The following is a 21,089-nucleotide window of genomic DNA, read 5'->3' on the forward strand; positions in this document are numbered from 1 at the left end:
TGTTTATTTAATGAGAAATAGACAATCAGATGTTCCCACCTACTTAATGCCCTGTGCATCTGACAATGCATAATATGCCATAAGGAATCTGTGCTTCATAAACTGTCGTCACAGCTGTGGTCCTTTATGTCAACTGGGGCAGGAAGATGAGTTGAAATAGGACATTTTATGAAATAGCATTGTCTCATCCAAAACTGGCTTCCACAGGAGACTTCACTCAGGTGAGATCAAGCAATATCTTCAAGGAGATCTCGCTACAATGAAATTGCATCACAGTGCTTTGCAGACCATTGTGACATCATCGGTCACCTTGGCCTCACAATCAAATGACATCACTAGTCTCTCTGCTACTGAAGCTGGTTAGCTGAACCTTTTACACTCAAGACACTGGTTATTACCGTTTACAAACTGAAAAAGTTTAAACAATGATTTGTACGATAAATAGAATCTCACCATCGTGTCTTTTGACATTACATGGTCACTGGTTCGTTCTAGCAAGTGCTACGTGTTTGCTATGAAGTGAAAGCTTTAGAAACTTGGTTCAGTTAAACAGCTGTCAGCCTCAGTCATAATCTTGTTGGCGAAGACTGTTGAGTCTGGCGTTGATCTGTGGAGACAGAATGGGCATTCTATTCCTTAATCAAAATCCTCATCAATCTTTCTGAAGAACTTGTATATTGTTTGTCTGTCCATGATAACTTTGACTTTAAATGGCTCATGTAAACTTACCCTATGATCATGATAATATTAACAAAATGTCTTTTCCAACCAATGATATTTTAGACAAAGGATTCATCAAAATGTTCATTAGTCATGACATTGTGCTCAAATATGTGTGCGGTGATATTGTTCAGTGCTTTGGGAGAGGGGAATCGTGTGTGTGTGTGTATGTATCTGGAGATCTAGAGATACTGGCCTACAGTATTACTGTCAAATAGCTTGTACTTTCCCTACAGTCGTAGCGTTACAAGACTCTAAATACTTGATTGTCCGAACTGATAAAAACATTGCTTTGAGAAAATTGTATATGTGAAGATTAATTACTATTTACACATTTGTCCATATAGTTTTTTAATCATTGGTTGGTGAACAGCCAGTCGTGGTGGTTCCTCGGTAGTTTGGTCCTGGGTGTGTTCGCTTTCACTTTTTAAAGGGTTGAAGCCAAAGCTTGTTCCTATGAAAAAATGACATTTTGGGGATAAGAATCTGGTCAAGTCAACAAATTAATGTTGCTGTGATTTAGAAAAAATCACTATTTTATACAGGACTACATATAGGTGGCTTGCATACTGACCACTCATGAGGACTGACAACTTGTTATACTCACCTGGGGGCAGATCACACCAACATGGAGGTGTAGGGAGTTGTGCTTAACTTAACAATAATGCAGTCTGCAGCTAATCAAGATCTCCACTTCCACATTGTCGTCTTCCCCAACATCGTCATACACATCGTCTTCACAACGGTGTACCGGTCAGTAGCAGTGGACTCTTTTTTCACTTGTGATATTTGCTGAATGATGTGAAGGCCTTCGAGGCTTGATTGCTTGTGCCACATTTACACCTGGAAGAAAGGGATGGCACCACTTTCGTTATATTTCCATATCCTCCGGACATCCAGGCTTTACAAGAAATAATTTTGGAATTAGGTTCGTATAGGAAGTAGCAGATGAAACCCTTAAAAATAGGTGAAAATACTAGTTTCTAGTATGGTGTCAGTGGAAATACCCTGAAGAACTTAAATTTCCATAAACACATTTCAGTCAGCTTAAATGTACACACATTGACTTTTTTCCCCCAGCCTTTCTTTGTCTGTATTGAGATTACTGCTCTTTCTGCAGATACCATACTGTTAGATGTTTTCATCATTGGTCTTGCCGTAAAAAATCACTGAAAAGTTTAGATTTTTTTTGTAACTTCAAATGGCTATAAAGGCATTATTTTGGTGTTTATATTTATTATAGTGATACTGTCGAATGCACAATTCCATGAGCTCTCTAGGAAACATGGTATGGCTACCAGTGGAGGTCACCTAGCCAGCCCCAAATGCATTATAGTCGGAAATTGTTTGAACTGGATTTGGATGTTCAGAAGATATAAGAAAAGTCATTTTCAGAACAGTGTCCTGTTATTAATGTTTGGATGTACATGTATCATTTGTTTTTTGTTGTTAAGTGACATACTTTAAATGAAATGCAGAAACAGTGATAGATAATCTCCTCAAAAGTTTTGTTACTTTTCCTCCTTGGCAATCATTCTCCAACTACCCCTTCACTTGCATCCTGTGGGAATCGGATTAACTTGTCACCAGTTATCCATGGTTTCCAGTTGCCAGGTCCGTGTAGTCTCTTCAAACGCTATGTTGAAGTGGGGGACGTAGGTAAATATAGAAAGGTGGTGAATAACCTTTTTTCATGTGTTATTAAAGATATAATTGCCAGTTCCACTTTCCATTGTGATTTGAAACCTCAGATTGACCAATCAGATTGGAATATTCACCCATGTCAAACTACATGAGGTTGCTCAGCTTTTTCAATAATGATAGAACACTTTAATTGCAGCTAGATGTCGGTTTATATAAGGCCAATGGGAATAGCCAAAATATAGTTGTTACAATTGTTAAAGTTTTCAAAGCCAAACTTATACTATTATCCCATTTTTGCTGACTCAGCTGTTGATTCAACAGTCGACTCTCGTTAATTTGACGACCCAACTACATATTGTCTGAGATAACCAGATACAAGGTCCACTGAGGCTCCTCAGACAGATTGTTGTACAAGCCATCTGTTGGCAATTACCACCCACTGATAAACCCAGCAACTGATAAGCTCATCCACTCTTCCCTTGATAGGGCTAATTGCTTTACATTCACCTCAGTCCGTATATAAGTCATCATTGAACTATTGTTTGGGAGGAATTTTGTTGATCTCTTCCCCTCCCCCGAGATAAATAGACGTGACAGACAATTCCGGTTCTTTGAGTTGCTGTAGTTAAGAGAGTCGACTGTTATTTATCCTTCTAGATAATTGTGCATTTGTATTTATTATAGTTGTTTAGTTCTGTGCAATGCTGTTCATTATACAGACAGGACTCCAATGAAATTGTTAATGTTTTAGATTCTGTAAAAGTAGTATTTCAACACTTTATCCTGTTTATCTTTGTACAGTTTCACATGCCCCCCTATGACTTTCATTGTCAGCATTGTGATGTCATTGTGATGTCCGACTCCTGTCTACTGGGTGGTTTCATGTCATTGTGTGTTATTCTGAGTAACCATGGTGATGGAGATGGTTGTAGACACTTTCTGTCTCGACAGGTGGGGGGCTGATTGATTGACTGATGTTTTGTAGATATTTTCATATGTATTCTTTTACAGTATGAGAAGAAAAAATATTTTTGTTATTTTGTTTGCAGAAATGTATTGTCATAAATCATTGGTGCTTGTCCATCAGGAACAGATGCCATTGTCAGCACATAGTTTCCATTAGATACCAGAAATTCATGCTGTTTACGAGGAAACATGTTTTAATTTGTTGACTTCACATCTCCAGCTATTTCACATATGCTCAAATATTTTACATCAATTTGTATATAATATCATAGATAAATAAAAGGGTAGTAGTTTAGGGTGTTTTTGTTTTTGGAATGCATGTTTTGTAAGTCAACACTTATTTTAATGTGAAATTGTCGGAAACATTTATCAATCTTTGAATAGACTCTTGCTATGGAAGCAGGGGACAAAAATGCAACTTCCTTGTGACTATGGAGTTAATGCCTGCAAATTAATGAAACGGTAAAGACGTTAATTGTTTTGTAGGACACTGACATACTTTCCTGTTGTTCACAGAGTCTGTCATGGAATATGAGGAAAAACACTCTGGAATATACCATATTCACTCCTAATCATATTGTCCTTATACACCAGACAGTAGAGCATGTTATGGACAGTGTGTGTCTGACTCAAACAGCTGTATGGGTACAAGATCTGTGTACATAGAGGCGACACCTACCTCGCAAAACTAACCTGATTTGATGGATGATTTGTCTCTCCTGAGAAGTCATGTCAGCATGCATTTGACTCAACACGACTTGCCAAACCCCTTTAAATATGTTTTTTAGTGCACTGAAGACTGGTCAGGTGTTGCTGAATAGCTCAGTACATTTTTCCTAATTATCACATGTTTGAGGTACTGATGTCCCATACTTAATACAAACTTACAACAGTGTTGTACTATGTACATCAAGTATTGTCTCCAGTGTTGTAGCAAAGTATGCCACACATTTCTGTAAATATACTTGTACAGAGTTTAAGACTACACCCATGTCACAGCCTCTTAAAGATGGTTATTGGTAATTTTAAAGGGACATAGCTACTATATCCAACGGACAACTTGTGTGCATTGGTCTCTGTTTTACAATGGAATATTGCCTGTCTCAGTGATTGGTTTTAATTAGGATGATAGAGTTATGTCCCTTTTCTGGTGGAGGTGCACTGGTTTGGGATGTAATAGAATGACAGTATGTGTTGGTGCAATGTCTAAAGTAATTGCCAGATTGTTGTTAATGGGTCAGCTTGTTGATAAATGCACGATTTCAAAGACTATATTTTGAGATTCTCATTGACTGTATGTATGTTTATGGTTAGTCATCTCAGAATTGAATAAAGCATTATCATTTGATTTTCTCATGTTGTTTATCCGGTGATTGACATCATGAGCATCGATCCAAGCAATTCGGATACAATGACATGCATCAACCAAGTCAGCGAGTCTGACCACCCGAGCAGCAGGCAGGGTAACAAGTACCATTGTTCAAACATCATTTAGTATGATGTGTCCGGGGATTGAATCACAGACCTTCCACTCTCCTGACAGACGCTCTATCCAGTCGGCCTCATCGAACCTGTTGTGTCACAGATCGACTCCACCACAACACGCTAGCTTCCAGCTATGTACAGTATTGTTGATATTTCTATAATAAATTTCATGATGGGACCATGACACAGCAGCAACTACCGAGGAGAAGCAGAAGAGGAATAATATGCTTGTAGCCTTCTGACACAGATGACCAACCTTTGAAGTCGGTAGACACAGGTGACCAACCAATGAAGTCGGTAGACACATGTAACCAACCATTGAAGTTGGTAGACGTCAGCCAACACAGAGGACACTGATGTCAACCCTGGATCAACCATTTCCAATATGGCTGCTACATTATAGGACCAGAACTGTGTGAGGACTTTATAGACACCATTCCATTAATAAGACAAAAAATTCAGCTTCATAACACAACATCCCAAAGTCAAAATACACCCCTAATGTATCCTTCATTCCTCCTTACAACATGCATAACTCCATGATGCACGGCAATGCATGTAATAGGGTGGGTAGCAGGTAAAACAACATTTTAAGGACTGTGAAATGACACAAATGAAAATGCCTTCAATGGTCGGGGAAAAAAATCGGCTAAAAACTGGAGACTTGTACAAGATAAAGAAGCAACTAGTTCATGGAAATCTTTATTCCTTTGGAATAGTCAGACATGTTAAAACATAGAAACACATAGCCCTGGTTTGATGTACACAAACGGACAGGACACCCTCTACAAGATTGGTTTAACACATAGTTGCAGGATATGAGCCCTGGTATAACACACTGCTGCAGGATGTGAGCCCTGGTTTAACACACTGCTGCAGCATGTGAGCCCTGGTTTAACACACTGCTGCAGCATGTGAGCCCTGGTTTAACACAATGCTGCAGGATGTGAGCCCTGGTTTAACACAATGCTGCAGCATGTGAGCCCTGGTTTAACACACTGCTGCAGGATGTGAGCCCTGGTTTAACACACTGTTGCAGGATGTGAGCCCTGGTTTAACACACTGTTGCAGGATGTGAGCCCTGGTTTAACACACTGCTGCAGGATGTGAGCCCTGGTTTAACACAATGCTGCAGGATGTGAGCCCTGGTTTAACACAATGCTGCAGCATGTGAGCCCTGGTTTAACACACTGTTGCAGGATGTGAGTCCTGCTTTAACACTGCTGCAGGATGTGAGTCCTGCTTTGAGCACTTCACATTCAAACATGGTGTTGAGAAGAAAGTCACTGTCTCATTCATCACACTCAATGATTTTTCTTCTGTCAAGCATAATCCAATAATTGCTTTAACTTTCAATAACATAACTACATTCTTCAGTATATGCTCAGAATTCATTTCAACATTCAGCATCATAAATATAATAAGTTCCTTAACAAAACAATAAAACAGCCTCCACAGTATAAAACATCACACACCTGGATCCCTGTGCACATGAACACAGTCTCCTCAAATAACCCACGGCAAGGTACCTGCTTAAGATGTTAAATGTCAGCCTTCAAAACGTGCGCTAGTCCGCAAACCTGAGACTCCTAACTTGTCCTGAGGACAAGTAAAACTCCAGTGATGGTAGCTTTCATTGACAAGTAGCATATAAGGGTAATAATTCTGAATTAGTTCTGTAAAACAATACATCACGTTGGCTCGTGTCGGCCTTTGATGCAGTCGCACAAAGAGCAAAGACACCGTGTTTGGTGGCGTCTGTCTGGACTTGCAGGTGTGATCAGTGATGACATGAGTGAGTAAAAGGCTTGTCTTGACCCTAGCAGTGACAATTCACAGGATGTAAATAGTGTTTGAATGACATTGTTTATATACTTGTAACAAGTGCTGCTCAATAAACAGTGATGTGGAATACATAGTTGTTTGTTTTCAGTGTATGTCTAAGATGGTATTTCTGCTATTCAAAATGTCTTATTGTTGATATAAATGCGATGTTTAATAATGCGAGCAAAGACCACTCGCATTTTTCGCATTTAATTCACGCTTGCATTAATATCAAGATTTACAGTATAATTGACAGATAATGTAAACCTTTTTGTCTCGATCACGCAGGACTAGCTACAAACTCGTGACAACTGACATCATGTGGCCACAAGCCCCTGGACTTGTCTGTAACAAAGCAAATATCTACAGAATGTGCTACTCACAAGAGCAATAACTGAAATAAGCACTCCTAGGGACTTAGAACTTAACTGTTACATCAGTTGTTCATTGCACAGTGAAATCTGGGGTACCCAGCCTGTCTTTGTAATCCACATTTTATGCTAAAATTACCTGATGTCATACTGATTAAATATGGAAACAGAACTGTGGGATACATGTGTTACCTGTAGATTTATTTTGGGAAAGAAGTACATGTCTTTATTATATATATATTAGCTTATGCAGTGATGTAGACGTCAAATCAACGGTTTTAATCACAGCTTGTTATTGTGATTTGAAACCTCTGATTGACCAATGAGAATCAAGTATTTTCCATATTCATGGTAGAATTGATAATATATTAAATTAGGATTATCAGGATCCGTGTAGACAACGCCCTACAGATCTGGGTTGACAATCTATCTTAGACAGGACGCAGTGTATTTGCCGTGGTTCATCTAGAGCTGACTGAACACTCCATGCAGCGCTGACTGACATGAGCAGCTTCAATTATTCATGTTTTCCTGCTTCATCACAATCATGACACAGACGTGTGTTTGTCTCGGTACCCATCACCCCTCACGCTGTCGACTGAGCTCCAGTCGTCCTTGTACACTCACTGGAGAGCGGATTCATTCACCACTCTGCCATCATGCGGTCTTCTTCATCCATCACCTGACATGGTTTTATGAATGGTTGGTTTTGATGGTCGCATTTCATGAACAAATTCATGCTTGAATCAAGATATGTGCTTCCTCAACATTCCCTTCCAGCCAGATTTTGCATAAAAGTTCCAATAATTGCACCAAGTCATGAATATCTGGAAGACCTCATCACTGATCTTCTTTCATCTTTGGAGGCAAAATCTGAAACAGAAATATGACAGGTATGGAGGGAGTTGGGCCTAACTGCTACTTTGACCAATATGTCACCAATGTATTCCTACTTTGACCAATATGTCAGTGATGTATTGCTGCGTTGACCAATATGTCACCAATGTATTCCTACTTTGACCAATATGTCACCAATGTATTCCTACTTTGACCAATGTGTCAGTGATGTATTGCTACTTTGACCAATATGTCACCAATGTATTCCTACTTTGACCAATATGTCACCAATGTATTCCTACTTTGACCAATGTGTCAGTGATGTATTGCTTCTTTGACCAATATGTCAGTGATGTATTGCTGCTTTGACCAATATGTCAGTGATGTATTGCTGCTTTGACCAATATGTCAGTGATGTATTGCTACTTTGACTAATATGTCAGTGATGTATTGCTTCTTTGACCAATATGTCAGTGATGTATTGCTATTTTGACCAATATGTCAGTGATGTATTGCTATTTTTTAATATGTCAGTGATGTATTGCTACTTTGACCAATATGTCAGTGCTGTATTGCTACTTTGACCAATATGTCAGTGATGTATTGCTACTTTGACCAATATGTCAGTAATGCATCGCTACTTTGACCAATATGTCAGTGATGTATTGCTTCTTTGACCAATATGTCAGTGATGTATTGCTGCTTTGACCAATATGTCAGTGATGTATTGCTACTTTGACCAATATGTTAGTGATGTATTGCTACTTTGACCAATATGTCAGTGATGTATTGCTACTTTGACCAATATTCTGCCTGGAATGACTTATTCAGTGTTTAAAGGACATTCACTCACTCATTAACACCCATCTAGAGACAGAGCAAGGATTATAATCCGGATAAACCTGTCTGAACCTAACCAGGTCAGGAACAGTGACCGTACCTCCTCCACCAAGCCAGCAGCGATGGTTGCTCCGCCTGACCTCAACATGAACCTCCCCAAGTCCTTGAAGTCTTTGTATTCCTCCAGACATATGTTCCTCTCCAGTTCGATTTCCACCACTGCACTGGTGTTCTTCACCAGGCATCTGAAACATACTTCACAGGTGAACATATGTCTGACTTCACAGGTGAACATATGTCTTCCCTCTCTGATATATTCTACTTAAGCTCTCTTTCTCTAAGTTGCCATAAACTAATTTGCCATACACTAAAGTCCTCCTGCACTATGTTGCCATAAACTAAAGCTCTACTAAATTAAGTTGCCATACACTAAGTTGTCATACCCTAAAGCTCTCCTCCACTAAGTTGCCATAAACTAAAGTTCTCCTACAGTAAGATGACGTACACTAAAGCGATCCAATACTAAGATGTCATACACTAAAGCGATCCAACACTAAGTTGCCATACACTTAAGCTCTCCTCCACAAAGTTGCCATAAACTAAAGCTCTCCTACAGTAAGATGACGTACACTAAAGCGATCCAACACTAAGCTGACATACACTTAAGCTCTCCTACACTAAGATGTCATACACTAAAGCGATCCAACACTAAGTTGCCATACACTAAAGCTCTCCTACACCAAGTTGACGTACAGTTAAGCTCTCCTACACCAAGTTGACGTACAGTTAAGCTCTCCTACACCAAGTTGACGTACAGTTAAGCTCTCCTACACCAAGTTGACGTACAGTTAAGCTCTCCTACACCAAGTTGACGTACAGTTAAGCTCTCCTACACCAAGTTGACGTACAGTTAAGCTCTCCTACACCAAGTTGACGTACAGTTAAGCTCTCCTACACCAAGTTGACGTACAGTTAAGCTCTCCTACACCAAGTTGACGTACAGTTAAGCTCTCCTACACCAAGTTGACGTACAGTTAAGCTCTCCTACACCAAGTTGACGTACAGTAAGTTGGCGTAGACTAAGCTTCTCACCTTGGCTTCTTCTTCACCACCTCGCCGGTACTCTTGTTGAGCTGAGCCACGAGGCGTCTTATCACAGCAGGCTCATTGACAGACTGGTAGTGGAACACCACCTGCCAACACACCCATAGCATCAGTCACATGTGTACATGGTGGGTAGCACAGTGTATAACGTGTATGAACACCATTGGTATGAGCTTGGTAGCTCCGTGTATAACGTGTATGAACACTATGGGTATGTACCGAGTAGCCTGGTGTATAACGTGTATGAACACTATGGGTATGTACTGAGTAGCCTGGTGTATAACGTGTATGAACACAATGGGTATGTACTGAGTAGCCTGGTGTATAACGTGTATGAACACTGTGGGTATGTACCGAGGAGCCTGGTGTATAACGTGTATGAACACTGTGGGTATGTACCAAGTAGCCTGGTGTATAACGTGTATGAACACTATGGGTATGTACCGAGTAGCCTGGTGTATAACGTGTATGAACACTATGGGTATGTACCAAGTAGCCTGGTGTATAACGTGTATAAACACCATTGGGATGAGCTGGGTAGTCTGGTGTAAAACATGTATGAACACCATTGGTATGAGCTGGGTAGTCTGGTGTATAACATGTATGAACGCCATTGGTATGAGCTGGGTAGCCTGGTGTATAGCGTGTATGAACACCATTGGTATGAGCTGGGTAGCCTGGTGTATAGCGTGTATGAACACCATTGGTATGAGCTGGGTAGCCTGGTGTAAAACGTGTATGAACACCATTGGTATGAGCTGGGTAGCCTGGTGTAAAACGTGTATGAACACCATTGGTATGAGCTGGGTAGTCTGGTGTATAACATGTATGAACACCATTGGTATGAGCTGGGTAGTCTGGTGTATAACATGTATGAACACCATTGGTATGAGCTGGGTAGCCTGGTGTATAACGTGTATGGACACCATTGGTATGAGCTGGGTAGTCTGGTGTATAACATGTATGGACACCATTGGTATGAGCTGGGTAGCCTGGTGTATAATGTGTATGAACACCATTGGTATGAGCTGGGTAGTCTGGTGTATAGCGCGTATGAACACCATTGGTATGAGCTGGGTAGCCTGGTGTATAACATGTATGAACACCATTGGTATGAGCTGGGTAGTCTGGTGTATAACATGTATGAACACCATTGGTATGAGATGGGTAGCCTGGTGTAAAACGTGTATGAACACCATTGGTATGAGCTGGGTAGTCTGGTGTATAACATGTATGAACACCATTGGTATGAGCTGGGTAGTCTGGTGTATAACGTGTATGGACACCATTGGTATGAGCTGGGTAGTCTGGTGTATAACATGTATGGACACCATTGGTATAAGCTGGGTAGCCTGGTGTATAATGTGTATGAACACCATTGGTATGAGCTGGGTAGTCTGGTGTATAGCGTGTATGAACACCATTGGTATGAGCTGGGTAGCCTGGTGTATAACGTGTATGAACACCACTGGTATGAGCTGGGTAGCCTGGTGTAAAACGTGTATGAACACCATTTGTATGAGCTGGGTAGTCTGGTGTATAACATGTATGAACACCATTGGTATGAGCTGGGTAGTCTGGTGTATAACATGTATGAACACCATTGGTATGAGCTGGGTAGCCTGGTGTATAACATGTATGGACACCATTGGTATGAGCTGGGTAGCCTGGTGTATAATGTGTATGAACACCATTGGTATGAGCTGGGTAGTCTGGTGTATAGCGCGTATGAACACCATTGGTATGAGCTGGGTAGCCTGGTGTAAAACGTGTATGAACACCATTGGTATGAGCTGGGTAGTCTGGTGTATAACATGTATGAACACCATTGGTATGAGCTGGGTAGCCTGGTGTAAAACGTGTATGAACACCATTGGTATGAGCTGGGTAGTCTGGTGTATAACATGTATGAACACCATTGGTATGAGCTGGGTAGTCTGGTGTATAACGTGTATGGACACCATTGGTATGAGCTGGGTAGTCTGGTGTATAACATGTATGGACACCATTGGTATGAGCTGGGTAGCCTGGTGTATAATGTGTATGAACACCATTGGTATGAGCTGGGTAGTCTGGTGTATAGCATGTATGAACACCATTGGTATGAGCTGGGTAGCCTGGTGTATAACGTGTATGAACACCACTGGTATGAGCTGGGTAGCCTGGTGTAAAACGTGTATGAACACCATTGGTATGAGCTGGGTAGCCTGGTGTATAACGTGTATGAACACCACTGGTATGAGCTGGGTAGCCTGGTGTAAAACGTGTATGAACACCATTGGTATGAGCTGGGTAGCCTGGTGTATAACATGTATGAACACCATTGGTATGAGCTGGGTAGCCTGGTGTATAACGTGTATGAACACCATTGGTATGAGCTGGGTAGCCTGGTGTATAACGTGTATGAACACCATTGGTATGAGCTGGGTAGTCTGGTGTATAGCGTGTATGAACACTATAAGTACGTACCGGGTACCCCCGTGTGATGGGCACCTCCAGGCTGAAGATAACGATCTTGGCACGGATTCGAGTCGAAAACTTGGCCGGGTTGGCAGGATCGCACAACACACTCCCTGGAACAAAAGGGTCACTTGGATTTACTGACATCACAAATACAACTGTAAACTGCTTCTAGCACATACCCATACTTACATTGGCTCTAATCCATACCTATATTTATATTGGTTCTAATACATACAAATATATTTAAATTGGCTCTCATACATACCTATAATTGCATTCACTCCAATACATACCTATATTTACATTGGCTATGTCTATTCCACTGATCAAGATGGTCACATGGTCACCAGCAAATGCCACCTGAACTGGCATCTCATCTATAAACACATCTGGAACAAAGTGAAAAATACCTTTTAGTTGTATTGCTAGCATTTTATTGGGAGAAAAGGATGCAAATTTGACTTAAAAACCTTTGCATCACAAGCCAACCATTTCAAGGCCAAAATGGCAACCCCACCATTCCAAGGCCAACATGGCAACCCCACCATTTCAAAGCCAACATGACAACCTCACAATTTTAAGGCCAAAATGACCTCACCATTTCAAGGCCAACATGACAACCTCACCATTTCAAGGCCAACACCGCAACCCCACCATTTCAAGGCCAACATGGCAACCTCACCATTTCAAGGCCAACATGGCAACCCCACCATTTCAAGGACAACGTTGCAACTCCACCATTTCAAGGCCAACCCCACCATTTCAAGGCCAACATGGCAACCCCACCTTTTCAAGGCCAACATGGTAACCCCCACATTTCAAGGCCAACCCCACCATTTCAAGGCCAACATGGCAACCCAACTAGTTCAAGGTCATTATGGCGACCCCACCATTTCAAGGCCAACATGGCAACCCCATCATTTCACAGCTGTTTCAACCCTTGTTTCACGATCAATGTATTGTGAACCTTGTAATACAGCACTATCCCTACAAGCCTTGTATCATAACATTGAAAGAAGGCAAGGGCCTTACTTCTGACGGTGGCGGTGATGTTGCCGGGCATGACGACTGCTCTATCACCCGGCTGGGTGTAGCCTGAGCCTATTCTTCCCGAAATCCTGAAGCCGGTGCCCTGCCCTTTGAACACGTCCCCGACATTCAGACGGAACGGTTTGTCTATTGGTCGCTCCAGTGACTTAAACTTATCTGTAAGAGAGAGCAAATACAATCAATACGTCCAGTTGTTTAGACTATTTCTTTGTCAAACATCTGTACCTGAATCACAAAGAATGGGCTCCACACATTGTGTCTGGAACCAATCCTGGGCATTCAGCAAGACAAGCAGGTCAGTAGACTACTCCAACACCCGATGACTGTAGGTGACATGACCCACGAATTCATGTATCGATGTCCTTCATGACGTTAGGTTTACCAATAAGATTCTACAGAACATACCACAGAGTGTACATAAATAAACACCCTTGACATCAGAATTTCAAACAAATGTATAAAAGTATGTTTTGTTTTCTTTCTTTGTTGAATGCCCCACTAAGTAATATTTAAGCTGTATGACAGTGGTCTGTTAATAATCAAGTCTGGACCAGAGGAGTGATTGATTTAATGTGCATTGAGACACAATGACAAACATCAACCAAGTCAGCCTGACCACACGATCCCACTAGTTGCCTCTTACAACAAGCATGGGTTGCTGAAGACCAATTCCAACTGGGACCTTTACAGACTATAAAAGTATGTAGAGAAGTTAGGATGCAGGATCACCTACCAATCTGCTCGGATAGCGTCGGCCCCTTGTACCAGGCAGCCAGCTTGGGCTCTTTCACTGTCTGGGTGAGATTCTCACCGCCAAGACCACTGCACGGCACAAACGACACGTCCCCTTCCCGGAAGCCAGCCTGCTTGAGGAACTGACCGATTTTCTTCACCACCTCATTATACCTCTCCTCCGACCAATCGACTGTGTCCATCTTGTTGACAGCCACTATTATTTGAGTGACACCTGGAGGGCAAGGAGAGACAACTATAGTTTCATTCAAAAGTTTCTGCTACTTCAACAGAACCATTAATCATACAAATCATTTTGTACAAAGAATTCTCGTAAGGTCACATATTTCCCCAAAGTCAAACCTTATCTCTAACCCTTACTTGCAGTTTGATAACAGATCAACAATATGATTTGTTTGTTTGTTGTTTAACACCGTACCCAGCAATATTCCAGCTAAATGACAGCTAAAAATGCAGTAATTGACGTCATGAGCATCGATCCAAGCTATTGGGATTGGATGACATGCATCAACCAAGTCTGCGAGCCTGACCACCCAATCCTGTTAGTTGCCTCTAACGACAACCATAGTCGCCTTTTAGGGTGAGCATGGGTTGCTGAAGACATGTTCTACCTCAGATTTAAACGGGTCTCAACAATATGAACTATTGTAACGCACCCAGTGATCTGGCTAGTAGAGCATGTTCACGGGTTTGACCCCCGGTCTCAAAGCCAGTCTCGAACTCCCCCTTTGTGGCGTTGATGACTAAAATAGCAACATCCGCTTGGGCAGCTCCTGGAAGAAAAGAGGTCAACATGTGTCAGGACAATCAACATGTGTCTGTCAGAATTAAAATGTGTCTGTCAGAATTAAAATGTGTCTGTCAGAATTAAAATGTGTCTGTCAGAATTAAAATGCATCTGTCAGAATTATAATGTGTCTGTCAGAATTAAAATGTGTCTGTCAGAATTAAAATGTGTCAGGCAGACAGAATTATGATGTCTTTGACAAAATTAAAATTAGTCAGGCAGACTGAATAAATATGTGTCAAAATGATTGATGACACAGAATTATAATGTCTTAGAGAGAATTAAAATGTCTTAGACAGAATCAAAATGCGTCAGGCAGACAGAACTATAATGTCTTAGACAGAATTAAAATGTGTCAGGCAGACAGAACTATAATGTCTTAGAATTAAAATGTAATGGACAGACAGACTAACATAGTCGCAGACAGAATCAAAATGTATCAGGTAGAATCAACAGTCCACATATGTCCCAAACGTTGTGTTCTGGAACCGTGGTTAGAGTTCTTTCTGCCGAGATGATCAGTGAAGGAGAACCAGGACTACTGACCGGTGATCATATTGGGAATGAAATCTTTGTGGCCTGGAGCGTCAAGGAGAGTCACAGTTTTCTTCGGTGTCTGAAACTTCGTCTGGGCCACATCCATGGTAACTCCACGAGTCCTGCCCAAAATATGGCCATGTTAGCTACTTTATCACTGCTGAGGCCACAACAAATTGATGATTTGTTTGCCAGAATGGCCTCAGAATTCAATTCACTGCTTATATATAGCTTTAGTCAATAATTACATAGAATACAAGAGATGAAATCTTGATGCTTGTGTATATTTATCATGATTATGAGCGATCATTTCTCAAAAAGCAAAACCCATAAGTTGGTATTTCCCTCTTGTGCAGGGATATGATCAGTTGGGTGGCGCCACCTACCTCTCCTCCTCCGTCTCGTCAAGCACCCACGCGAAGGCAAACGACCCCTTGCCAAGCTTCTTGGACTCCTGCTCATATTTATGCATGACCTTCCTGTGGACGGAACCCAGCTGGTACAGCAGGTGCCCCATCAGCGTACTCTTGCCCGCATCCACATGACCTGCAATAAACACATGTCACTGTGACCTGTAATACATGTGTCACTGTGACCATTCCAGGTTATATTGCTTACAATATAATTTCAACCTCACAGAACTTACAGAATAATCTCTCCTTCAGATCCTACAATATCTCACCCTCACAGAACTTACTGCACAATCTCACCCTCACAGGATAATCTCGCCCTCACAGAACTTACTGCATAATCTCACCCTCACAGGATAATCTCACCCTAACAGAACTTACTATATAATCTCACCCTCACAGGATAATCTCACCCTAACAGAACTTACTATATAATCTCACTCACAGAACTTACTGCATAATCTCACCCTCACAGGATAATCTCACCCTCACAGAACATACAGGATAATCTCACCCTCACAGGATAATCTCACCCTCACAGATCTTACTGCATAATCTCACCCTCACAGGATAATCTCACCCTCACAGATCTTACTGCATAATCTCACCCTCACAGAACATACAGGATAATCTCACCCTCACAGAACTTACTGCATAATCTCACCCTCACAGGATAATCTCACCCTCACAGAACGTACAGGGTAATCTCACCTTCACAGAACATCATATAATCTGACAGGACTTTCCGACTCACCTATCACTACCAGGTTCAACAGGTCCAGGTCACCTTGACGTTTGGAATATTCTTCCTGTACATTTATTTTTTGTTTACTCCTGAAAAATTAGAAAGATCCCAATAAAGACAATATGTCAATAAGCGAAACACTATTACATGAAATAACTACAAGCTATATGTATCATGATCTATTCCCTGACAGACAGACAGACACACACACAACCATACATATTTGATTCTGGTGACCACGAAGAACGAATTCAATTTATGAATGGATACAGTTTGATTCACCGAATACACGAGTGAATCGTATCAGCCCTTCTCATCACACACCTAAACAGTTATAAGGGCTTAGTCACAGGCCACATATCATCTTAAATATGGGTATAATTGAGGCATTGCTTGAAGGATCATCTGGGTTTTTGTGTGCAAATGTTTGGGAGTCAGGAGCAGGGATAACCAAAGGTTCTTGTTTGTTCGCTACAATATTCCAGCTAAAGATGGCAGTCTGTAAATAATCAAATCTGGATCAGACAATTCAGTGACTGACATCAGGAGAATCGATCTATGCAATTGGGATACGATGACATACATCAACGAAGTCAGCGAGTCTGAACAACCAATACCGTTAGTCGCCTCTCACAACAAGCATAGTCGCCTCTTATAACATGCATGGGTTCCTGAAGACCTATTCTAACCAAGACCTTCACTGGTCTTATCAGTACACATAGTACCTGCAGTTACCATGGTTACAGAGGAAATGTCACAGAGATACCAGATAACTAATGATGCATAGGGTCTGAACAATGGTACAGCATATCAACCTTCACACTTGTCACTGTTGGTAATTCTGTCCGGCTGATGAAGGCTCCCCTTACACCCTTGTTGTCCACCTCTCTAGCAGACATGTAACATTTTGTAGCTATAACACATTGGGCTGGGACGATACACCAACTGTGCAATCCAGTACGTATCACGATACTTGTAAGTGCTCTCATATGTGGTGTGTGAGCCATCTTTTTCATAGACAGGATAGTAAAATATCTGGCACACTGACAATTTACAGTTGGCAGTCGATAATCCATAACAATATTTACTTTTTAACTGCTAATTTTCACTGCTAATTAGTGTTTGGTGGGTGTAACAGCCATTAAAATGAACATCTATGGTACGAATCGATGTTTTGTACTTAGTACTTAGAATGACACTTGTTTCGGGAAGTAAAATACAGCGATCCACCAATGCATCAGAGTATCGTCCCACCACTAATAACATCGCACTTACTTAGACGATGACTTCGGTAAAGGCGGCCGATACGCTTGGTCTTTCTTAGGTGTAGGAAGACTGGAGGTAGAACTAGACGCCAGCGACGTGGATGATTCTACCGACGTTGTCTCAGACGTACTCGCCGCGGCTCCGCCCTGGCCACCAGTCACATTATCACAGCTTGTGGCCACCTGGGGGGCAAGTCTGTCATCACTCTTGGTTGACGTGGCAACCACAGGTTCAAAACCTCTAACAGGTTCCTTCTTGGGAGTGACAGTTACCTTCGAAATTGAATTTGTTGCACTTCCAATGGAATTCTGGGATTTGAAAAATGATGGTGGATCTTTCAGGATGGGTACATCTGTACTTGTGATGCCTGCAATACAACCAATCATCACCCGGTGATTACAGCTGGAAATATGAGTGAGTTATTGAGTGAGTTATTGAGTGAGTGAGTGTGAGAGGGTGGTGGGTGAGAGTGGGTGAGTGAGTGAGTCTGAGGTGAGTGAGTCTCAGGTGAGTGAGTGTGAGGTGATTGAGTGAGTGTAAGAAGGTGAGTGAGTGAGTGAGAGTGAGGATGGGTGAGAGTGAGAGGGTGGTAAATGGATGAGAGTGGGTAAGTGTGAGGTGAGTGAGTGAGTGTGAGAAGGTGAGTGAGTGAGTGAGAGTGAGGATGGGTGAGAGTGAGTGTGAGAGGGTGGTGAGTGGGTGAGAGTGGGTGAGTGTGAGGTGAGTGAGTGAGTGAGTAGGTGAGTGAGTGGGTGAGAGTGAGTGAGTGTGAGGTGAGTGAGTGAGAAGGTGAGTGAGTGAGTGTGAGATGGTGAGTGAGTGAGTGAGTGTGAGAAGGTGAGTGAGTGAGTGAGAGTGAGGATGGGTGAGAGTGGGTGAGAGTGAGTGAGTGTGAGGTGAGTGAGTGAGTGTGAGTGAGTTAGTGAGAGTGGGTGAGAGTGAGTGAGTGTGAGGTGAGTGAGTGAGTGTGAGAGGGTGGTAAGTGAGTTGGTGATAGTGGGTGAGAGTGAGTGAGTGTGAGGTGAGTGAGTGAGTGAGTGTGAGAAGGTGAGTGAGTGAGTGAGTGTGAGAAGGTGAGTGAGTGAGTGAGAGTGAGGATGGGTGAGAGTGGGTGAGAGTGAGTGAGTGTGAGGTGAGTGAGTGAGTGTGAGTGAGTTAGTGAGAGTGGGTGAGAGTGAGTGAGTGTGAGGTGAGTGAGTGAGTGTGAGAAGGTGAGTGAGTGAGTTGGTGAGAGTGGGTGAGAGTGAGTGAGTGTGAGGTGAGTGAGTGAGTGTGAGAAGGTGAGTGAGTGAGTTGGTGAGAGTGAGTGAGAGTGAGGATGGGTGAGAGTGAGTGTGAGGTGAGTGAGTGAGTGTGAGAGGGTGGTGAGTGAGTTGATGAGGGTGGGTGAGAGTGAGTGAGTGTGAGGTGAGTGAGTGAGTGTGAGAAGGTGAGTGAGTGGGTGAGAGTGGGTGAGAGTGAGTGAGTGTGAGGTGAGTGAGTGAGAAGGTGAGTGAGTGGGTGAGAGTGAGTGAGTGTGAGGTGAGTGAGTGAGAAGGTGAGTGAGTGAGTGTGAGATGGTGATTGAGTGAGTGAGTGTGAGAAGGTGAGTGAATGAGTGAGAGTGAGGATGGGTGAATGAGGGAGAGTGAGAGGGTGGTGAGTGAGTGGGTGAGAGTGAGTGAGTGAGTGACTGAGTGACTGAGTGAGACAGATTTAGGTTTTGCACTGCTTCTGGCAATAGTGTAGTATCATCACAGCAGACAAGAACTGGGCCCACTTGCACAAAGCGGTCTTAGCGCTAAGATTATCGTTAGTCTATGTTGAAGTATGGGAGTTACCATCATCTTGTGCAAGTGCTAAGATCGCCTTGTGCAAGTGGGCCCACTTGCACAAAGCGGTCTTAGCGCTAAGATTATCGTAAGCCTATGTTGAAGTATGGGAATTATCATCATCTTGTTCAAGTGGGCCCTGGTCTCAGGTGTCACAAGCAAGGAAAACAAAGATGCCAAACCCAAATTGTGGCAGTTTGGATATTCGGGAATAAATGTCCAAAAGAGTAGTACCAGTAATCCTAAAAACATACTAATCATTGTAACCATCACTATCATTTTTTGTATTTTATTACCCCAAATCCTCGAAATCCCATCACATGCTAAAACAAGGTATTATCTATCATTAGGGCTGCAATGATACAGGAAGGTCACGATACGATACGCATCTCGATATTCTGGTCACGATACGATATGTATCTCGATACGCAGTAATACAAAAACAAGACTTAAAGCATGTCAAGATTGAACCTTCATGACTTAGGAACATTCAACATTATTTTATAATAACAAGACTACTGAAGTTGTTAAGCTTCAAAGTGGAACTTTCTCTAACTTTCCTTCAAAACAATTCAAAGTTCAAACACCAGAAAATAATAAAACTTCAAAGAATTTTTATGCAATGGTCGAAGAAATTGTAACTGAAATTATTGTTTTATAAGGAATAATATATTCCAATATCGTGTTACTTTAGTTGCAGCTTTTACTATATATGTATTTAAAATTATAAAAACCACAAGCGTAGCATTTTGGTACTGGTGATAGCAGTTGTAGGATATTTTTACGTATGGAACAATTTGACCAGTCACCGTAGGGACTTCCCGCCCAACATGGATTTCGATTGCGAAAACGTTATGTTGACATATATTAGCCAAATTGCCACAAATATAACTTTTAACGAGTCAAAGTATGACATTTTTAATATATGTATCCATTCTTTAGCAAAAAAAGTTCGTTTCAATGCGTCAAAAGCGGTAATCTGACCAAGGTTGCTGTATCTCTTCACACACGAGTTCACCTAACTTAATGAAAACAGTATTAATTGAAATTTTGAATAAAATTAATAAAACATATTACAAACACATGTCCAGATATACAAAGAACACGTTTTAATAACAAGATAGTATAATGATGGTATTGAATTGCGTACTTCAGTTCGGTTTTGCTGACTGGTATTTCCAGTGTTATGTGCTTGCAGTGATCAGCTGATAATGTTTTTGAGATGGGGAAAAACATATGTCAGTGAAAAACCTGAGCTTATTAAAAATGTAAGTACCGTATTTTCTTGAGTATAGTGCGCACTTTTTTTCGAAAAAACACAGCTGTGTAGAAGGGGGTGCGCATTATACACGAATTATGAGTTTGGATGTTTTTTTCCCCCATGGAAAGACATTACCGGTACGTTTTTGGGAGCCATGCGTTACCGCGCGCTATAACCAAGTGAGCGGTTTATTGAAAGGCACAAAAGCGAGGAAA

The 21,089-nt window shown here is 41.7% G+C and overlaps 1 protein-coding gene and 1 long non-coding RNA gene across 2 annotated transcripts in view; one reads left to right on the forward strand and one right to left on the reverse strand.

Moving 5' to 3' along the window:
* Nucleotides 1–366: 366 nt before the first annotated feature.
* LOC124120503 lies at nucleotides 367–4,676 on the forward strand. Its single transcript, XR_006858839.2, has 2 exons — nucleotides 367–1,706; nucleotides 1,822–4,676. It is a non-coding gene; the product is annotated as an uncharacterized LOC124120503 (long non-coding RNA).
* Nucleotides 4,677–5,501: 825 nt separating this feature from the next.
* Nucleotides 5,502–21,089, reverse strand: part of LOC124120496 (HBS1-like protein) — a 38,420-nt gene continuing 22,832 nt past the window's right edge. Inside the window, exons 6-17 of the mRNA XM_048400140.1 lie at nucleotides 17,812–18,169; nucleotides 16,546–16,625; nucleotides 15,768–15,927; nucleotides 15,391–15,503; nucleotides 14,714–14,830; nucleotides 14,038–14,271; nucleotides 13,287–13,460; nucleotides 12,548–12,643; nucleotides 12,261–12,364; nucleotides 9,780–9,880; nucleotides 8,788–8,932; nucleotides 5,502–7,883 (exon numbers count right to left, since the gene is read on the reverse strand). Of these exons, the coding sequence (XP_048256097.1) occupies nucleotides 7,851–7,883; nucleotides 8,788–8,932; nucleotides 9,780–9,880; nucleotides 12,261–12,364; nucleotides 12,548–12,643; nucleotides 13,287–13,460; nucleotides 14,038–14,271; nucleotides 14,714–14,830; nucleotides 15,391–15,503; nucleotides 15,768–15,927; nucleotides 16,546–16,625; nucleotides 17,812–18,169 (1,715 nt within the window). The 3' untranslated portion in view covers nucleotides 5,502–7,850. The remainder of the gene's footprint in view (nucleotides 7,884–8,787; nucleotides 8,933–9,779; nucleotides 9,881–12,260; nucleotides 12,365–12,547; nucleotides 12,644–13,286; nucleotides 13,461–14,037; nucleotides 14,272–14,713; nucleotides 14,831–15,390; nucleotides 15,504–15,767; nucleotides 15,928–16,545; nucleotides 16,626–17,811; nucleotides 18,170–21,089) is intronic.

This window comes from Haliotis rufescens, unplaced genomic scaffold (genome assembly GCF_023055435.1).
Source record: "Haliotis rufescens isolate VD_foot unplaced genomic scaffold, xgHalRufe1.0.p SCAF_2, whole genome shotgun sequence".
Lineage (NCBI taxonomy): Eukaryota > Metazoa > Mollusca > Gastropoda > Lepetellida > Haliotidae > Haliotis > Haliotis rufescens.